The sequence below is a fragment of the Atta colombica genome, unplaced genomic scaffold, assembly GCF_001594045.1.
Source record: "Atta colombica isolate Treedump-2 unplaced genomic scaffold, Acol1.0 scaffold126, whole genome shotgun sequence".
Classification (NCBI taxonomy): domain Eukaryota; kingdom Metazoa; phylum Arthropoda; class Insecta; order Hymenoptera; family Formicidae; genus Atta; species Atta colombica.
Genome location: NW_017259213.1, coordinates 7,284,031 through 7,291,438, shown reverse-complemented (window position 1 = coordinate 7,291,438; position 7,408 = coordinate 7,284,031). Strand labels below are relative to the sequence as shown.

Here is a 7,408-nt window from a genome sequence, read left to right as displayed (position 1 = left end):
GTGTGTGTGTGTGTGTGTGTGTGTGTGTGTGTGTGTGTGTGTGTGTGTGTGTGTGTGTGTGTGTGTGTGTGTGTGTGTGTGTGTGTGTGTGTGTGGGGCAAGCAAAAGGTATAAGTGAAAGAGAAGAAAAAAAACGGCGAATAAAAAGAGAATGATAGTAATGCATTGGATATAGGAAATAAAAAAGTTGAGATTTGCGAATAATCAAAAAAGATTTAACTTCAAAGTTTGGTGTAATCAATAACAAAGTTATGGAACGAAAGTAGAAAGAGAGAGAGAGAGAGAGAGAGAGAGAGAGAGAGAGAGAGAGAAAGAAAAGAAGTAAAAAGATTACAGAAAAATATCTGAGATAGGTTCTGGGAATAGAACAAAAGACAGGATATGTGACGAGGCAAAAATTACAAAGGAACAAAGTAGAAAAAATAAAAGAAAAATAGTATATAGGAATATGAAAAAAAATTGGAAGAAGAGAAGAGTAAGATTAGAGAGTGTTGAAAAAAATTAAAGAGAACAAGAAAAGATTACGAAAATAAGAAAAGGAAAGTTTTAGAGAGAGAAGATGAAAACACTTGGATGGAGAAGGAAGAGTGGAATATTGAATAAATAATTAAATAATCACAAGGAAAAAAAGATATAAAAAAGAACAAAAGGTCTAAGGAATTCTAGATATAATAGATGATATAAACAGTTAAAGAGAATGAGGAAGAACCAAGATATTAAAAAAGGGCTGAAAGGAAAATCATATTTATCTAGATAATGAAATGAAGATAGTATTAAGAAATGTAAGATATATAAAATGGATAGGAAAATTAACATGTGCAAGAAAAATGTAAAAAATGACAGACAAAGGGAACATGGCAGGAAATATCAGAGTAGATATTCTTTGGAGAAGAGAGTTAGTGATTGAAATAACTAGAGGTTAAAGAGAAATGAATCATGAAAAAGAAAAAGAGAAGTGAGGAAAGCAGAAAAAACAAAAATAGGGAAAAAAGAGAAAAAAGAGAGAGAAAGATTTTAAATAGTAAAAATGTAAAAATGATTTTTCTTTAATTTTTTAACATAATATATGAGAGAATTTTTTTATATTTTAAAAGTAAAATAAAATCTCATTGTTTATTTATTATATATTTTAATGTGTTAAAAAATGTAAATTTATAAGATGTAATTTTTATAAGAAGTATTGAAAGAATTTTTTATTATATTTCTAAGGGTTGAAATGAACTGTAATAGTAATTATAGGATTAATATTTCAAAATAAAGATTTCCTATTGTTTGTTGTAACTATATTGGATTATGACATTGGAAGTAAAAAGTTTTGTGTTCTCCATGTTATATATAAAAAGTAACTTTATTGTCTCCTTATTTCGTAGATAGCTGTAAACTTGATAATAAACCAAAATTTACTAAATTTATTTAATAAATTTATTTGGAAGTAAAAGTTGCAGAACATAATAGAATAAATATGTAAATATATAAAATATATATATGTAAATATATAAAAGATGAGATATATAAGATGAGATATATAAGATGTGATAGATAAGATGAGAATAAATATATAAAAGATGAGATTGAATACACAAGAGCATAATTAAATGTATTCATCGCAAACGAAGTATAAAAATAAGTGTAAAAGAATTTTATTCAACAAATTCATTTCGACATAATGTTAGAAAAAGTGATATCTTTTATATATTCACGTTATGATAATATAATTATTAAAAAATTAGTCTTAGAAATCATTGCTAGATTACCTGATTGCCTCTACGAGATGATGCTTTAGCGACGTCGTCATTCGTTCGAGGATCAACATTTTCCTTCATTTGCGCATCGGAATTGAACTTTGAGCTCTTCGAATTTTTTTCTTTCACATTATCCAATTCCTTTCTATTGCCAATGACAACACTAGCTTCCTTACTCGAATCATCGATACTTCTTTTTGGTTCACTACCACTGTCACTCGATGAAGATACACTATGATTAGGAGGCGAATCAGGAGGACTACCGATAAAGAACACTTTGTGAGTGCTAAGCTCAGAAGATACGGGTATCGTGGTATATCGTCTACCTGCATGATCGATCGTTATCGTTTTATATTCTGTGACAGAAGTTGAATATCTTCGCGATTCTTGTGCAGAATATGCGCTCAAAGTCGATGAAGTAGATTGATCTAATTTTTTGGGCAACAATGTAGTTTGCAGTTCTTGAACTGTTAATTTCGCATCATGATATTTAAATTCGGTGCAATTTAAATTCGACTTACATTCCGCAATGTACATGTCAGGAACACATTTGTTTTTGTCACTGTAAGAACCTGTTAACGTAGCATAGAACATTTGCGTGGAATCTGGATCTTGAGCGGAAGAAGGCCTTTTATATCTATGTTTAGAAAAAGAATCATCGGTGCGAACAGTCTGTATAGAATGACGACGCATGGGATTGACAGTGTATTTCTGTTTTGTTGTATCCAACAAAGTCGAGCCTTGTTTTTTAACAGTTATATCCGTCGGTAATTCTTTAGAAAGAGGACTTATACTGGATTTCTTTTGATGACGTGACGAATTAGGATCGTGTGAACAGAACCGACCGCTTGGACATGATTTTTCTTTCGTATAAGTCGAGCAACTAAAGGAATTGTCAGTTTCCAGCAACGTCTGAATGTAACATTGTGACATTTCCGCAGTCGCAGACATATACCTCATTCTTGTACTTGGTTGCAACGGAGGGAAAGTCTGTTGTCGCATAAGTTGTTTAGTTTGCGCGCTGTACTGATTATTCGATTGCAGAACTGTATTTAATCTCGATGCTTCGGCGCTGCTCGTAATACTGGCTATACTTGTCTCTGGTAAGAGATTCTCTGCGCTAACTGGTCTCTCGACAATACTAACATTTGACTCGCTCATATTACTTTTGGAAGACAATAGAGACAATGAACTCGGCCCCAATAAATTTTGATCTTCCATCTTCCAGAATTGATTTTTCACTTTGGCTTGTTCGATTGGCATACTTTCTCTTCTATTGGGCTGGGTTAAAGGTAAGTGCAATGATTTCGATACACTTAGAGGAACGGAATGACGTCTACCAACGCGATCGAGTCCAACTCGTCCTGGCAATGTCGGCATTCGCGCTGTTTGCACATAAGTTGCTGGTATTAGCAGATCAATACTGCCCGAATCTTCATCAGCGGCCGTTTCTTCGCCCGAACTAATGATTCCTTCAGGTTCATTAAATTCAGAAATGTCGGTTTCTTTTTCTTCAGTTATCTCTTGATTAATCAGTGATTCCCATTTTTTCTGATTCATCTTTAAATATTCCATTAATGACACACTCAAACCATCACCGAGAAAACGATGCCATTCTACGTAGAGAGGAGTAACGACGTGTTTGAAAAAACCAGCTTGGATTTTTGGGATGCTAGTGGTATGTCGATCACATAATGGTGTTACTGGAAGATTTAAACGACGCTCGTAATCGCCCTGTCTGAAAAACTCTTCGCAAACCTTGTAAGACCATTTCCTAGATATATCCCACGGTCTGCACGGATTGGAAATATCTGCGCATTTTAGAGCAATTTGTAGGATGAAATGACGATCTTCCTCGCGTTTCATTTCAAGTGCATTGTTGCTCAAATAATCCTGCAATAAAATAAATAAAAAGAAATAAAAAAAAATACGTCATGATTAATTTAGATAATTAAAAGGAAAAAAAATGTAAGGAGATGTACCCTAAAACGCGTAAGAAATTCTTGTTGTCTTGTAATATCTGTTGCTAAGATCAGTGAACTGATATGCCGTTGAAGTTCTGGTCTTACGTCGGCTGGTAATTGTGCCGAAACACCGCTTTCTAGAAGACATCCTATAGCTGATCTCCAGTGATGATTTTCGAGAACAGAAGTATTCTGAAAGTTATTAACCTTCGATTACAGATAGATATTGCTTGATTTATAAGTTATTTATAAATAATCATTGTCAGAAAAGAAATAAAAAATACATATAACAAGATGATTTATAAATTAAATAATAATATTTAAGAAAGTTTAAGTTTAGAGCATTTAAAAAAGAATGTCACATAATTTGTACAAATTTTATTTTTTGAACAATAAATTGAAAAAAATATTTGTGATATTTTTGTTACATTAATTTACGACAGATATGTTTTTTAATTGAATATTTATAAATCATCTCGCTATATAAAATAAAATCAATTTATAATTCACATCAAGCTGATACTTTTAAAGTGACATGACTCAAGAGATGCGATTTGATTCTCCTTAAAATATATTGTTAAACATAATACGGAAACTTTAATAAGTATTTTTATTTACATAGTCGCACGCACTTTCAATTTTTATTTTATTTATCAATGAAATGGGATTTGCAAAAGATGAAATAATACATCACAATATATATATAAATGGAAAGCAATTCATATAATTTACAATCTAGATAGATATCAATGAATTTTCAGTTAAGCTGTGAATAAATTGCAGCATTTAGCTTTCTAATTACTATTTTATTCCAATATATCTGGATAAAATTATATTTTTATATATAATTTTTTACAAAGCATCTTTCTAGAGTTTAAGATATATAAGTTAGAAAATATGTGTTTTGACGATTAAATTGTATTTGTAACGATATTTTACCTTATTATTTTCTTATAGTGAAATATGATATTATAATTCTAAACAATATTGTGAGGCATGCTCATAGATGTTCTTTTATTTTGCACACCTTAGCTTATACGTATAGCACGAGTAATAATTATGACATTTATGACATTCTCACTTCGAAAGTTTCATCATTCAAAATCTAATTCATCGAAATATTTCTGTACGATCGCTAATTGCAATATAAATTTATATAATATTCATATAACAATAATAATCTAATATAAATAAAAAAATTAAATGCATTATTCTTATAAATATACCTCTAATGTTATATACTTCTAATATTATATCACATCAAATAATTAATACATCTTCCCAAATTGATGAATTCGATACGGTAAATTATTTAAGAAATATAATGACAAAAATTTTCCAAAAGTATGAGAAATTTACTTAAAGAATAATCATCTATTTTCTAAATATTATTATAATTATTTATAATCATTATTATTAAACTTATATTAAATTTATATTTTGCAATCACATCTGTTTTGATTTTGTAATCATATTTTATGTGGTAATATGCGAGAGCAATCGACTGATAATCAACAGGTCCCGGTTTGAATCCAACCTCATCCTACATACATGTATCTCGATTTTCAATCTAGATTTTTTCCATCCATATTTTATAAAATTTGGCATTTTCCTCGAAATAAATTTGTCGAGATATATGCAGTTTTGTCAAAGTTAAATATAAAAATGCCCAGCTTGGTATGACAAATCGAGTAAATAAAAATATATTGCGTAGTTTTAAAATTAAAATTTTCGATACCAACTATAAAGTGGTGCAAATAAAAATGTATAATTCTATTTAACAAAATAATGTTGAGCTTGAAATCTTTTAAACAAATGATCTCAAAAAATTTTTTTCTTTTCCTATCTTTTTAATTGCTGCCTCGAAAAGTATAACTTTTTTCTTAAATATATTTTTATTATAAAACTAAGAGAAATATTTAAAGTGGTAGTCAAGACATGAAATTATAATAAAAAAAAATTTTTATATCAATTTAAAAAATACAATTCACACATTCGTTGAATTTATTATTTATTATTTTCTTAGACATTAACATTAAAAGTTAATAGTTTTAATGTGCCAGAAAAAATCAAATTTATATGTTATATCTTCCTGTATGTGATCAAATATTAAAAAATTATCTAACTTATATGTGAAAATTATCTAATTTATATATATATATATATATATATATATATATATATATATATATATATATATATATATATATATATATATATATATATATATATATATATTTGTGATCTATTCTGCAATAATGTTTCTTTTGTAAGTTTGTATGATTGAATAATAATTTAATGAAAATTATTTTATTACCACACGTCATCCTCAGATTTTCAATTTTATAATGAACAATTTAACAAAGATGCTCCTACCTGATAAAGCGCAGCTAAATGATTACTCGTTGCGACCAAAAATGGTTGATTAACACCCGGATGATCTAAGTCATGCGTTACAGCTGCTATCAAGGAAGCCATAATTTCTAAATTGGTTAGATGTGTTTTAATCTGCAAATTTATAACTCGGTCATTCTGTCTCACTGAAGAATTGAGATATTACATGCTGTTTACATTAAAAAATATTCTACATTTGTCTATAAAGTTACAAAATAAACATAAAAAATTACCTTTTTTTCTTGGAGAAAGCAATGCATTGCCTGAGTGACATCCGTCGCATGTATACTGTTGTGGTAAGGATTTGTACTGTGATAACCCTCCTCGATAAAAGCTTCAATTAAATAATTACATAAATTATTTGACCACGATATTCGAATTGAATCACTTTTTCAAAAATTTTTATTCATTTTTACTTTCTTATTTTTATCTTCTTTTTTTACATAATAAAAATAATATCAATCAATAATATAAAATACAAATCTCTCTTAACTTTCTCCTCTCTCCCTCTCTCAGAAAAAATATGATTAGATAAATAATATTTCTATGTGCTTATCACTGCTTTGCATTATAATCAATATAGACTAAATAATCAACTTGTCTATAAGAAATCGCGGAATTTTAAACAATTAAAAGTACATTCCTACCAAATAATTTCCATACTGTTACAACATCCAAACTGAAGTATTGAAAAAGACCATAACAATGGAAGAGATGGACACATAAAACCGGCAGCGAACGACCTGAAAATTAAACACAGCATTACGTGTAACACTTACCTAATTATAAATGAATTAATGATTATGTTGTGATTTCTTAGTGAATCTGTGTTTATTCAAATTAAATCTGTTAATAATTTAATAATTTAAATATTATATTTTGTGTAACTTTAAATATAAAATCCCTTTTTCAAGTATATTTGAATAATCTGAAGATTTAATGCTTGTTTAATAATAATGTCATATTAAAACACTTTTAAATATTAAAATTATTCATATCTGAAGTAGAGAAGTATAGAATATTGAACGCTTTATTGTATTCTTTTGTTTAAATATTTAAATATTAAAAGTTATTAAAATTTTTTTAAATGCAGATTTTTAAAGTTTAGTCATTTAGAATTAATTAATGTAATAAATCAAGTTTAATTCTTTCTCAGACAAACATTATTTCGCGAAACAATAAATTTTTCTTTCCAAACCTAGTCCAATTAATTGATCAAAAGACAAAATTAGGATAATGAAAGATTTTAATACATATTATTTATTTTTAATAGAAGATTATAATTAAAAATAAAATAATTTTTTCTAA

General features: G+C 28.1%; 1 protein-coding gene across 6 annotated transcripts in view; it reads right to left on the bottom strand.

Moving 5' to 3' along the window:
• The window catches only part of LOC108684163, a 48,157-nt gene that overhangs the window by 4,471 nt on the left and 36,278 nt on the right, over window positions 1-7,408 (bottom strand). For 5 of the 6 annotated variants that reach the window (XM_018188299.1, XM_018188298.1, XM_018188296.1 and 2 more), the window contains exons 5-9: window positions 6,748-6,843; window positions 6,334-6,434; window positions 6,083-6,214; window positions 3,725-3,898; window positions 1,755-3,635 (exon numbers count right to left, since the gene is read on the bottom strand). In XM_018188299.1, the coding sequence (XP_018043788.1) occupies window positions 1,755-3,635; window positions 3,725-3,898; window positions 6,083-6,214; window positions 6,334-6,434; window positions 6,748-6,843 (2,384 nt within the window). The remainder of the gene's footprint in view (window positions 1-1,754; window positions 3,636-3,724; window positions 3,899-6,082; window positions 6,215-6,333; window positions 6,435-6,747; window positions 6,844-7,408) is intronic. The other variant, XM_018188300.1, reaches the window with a different exon arrangement.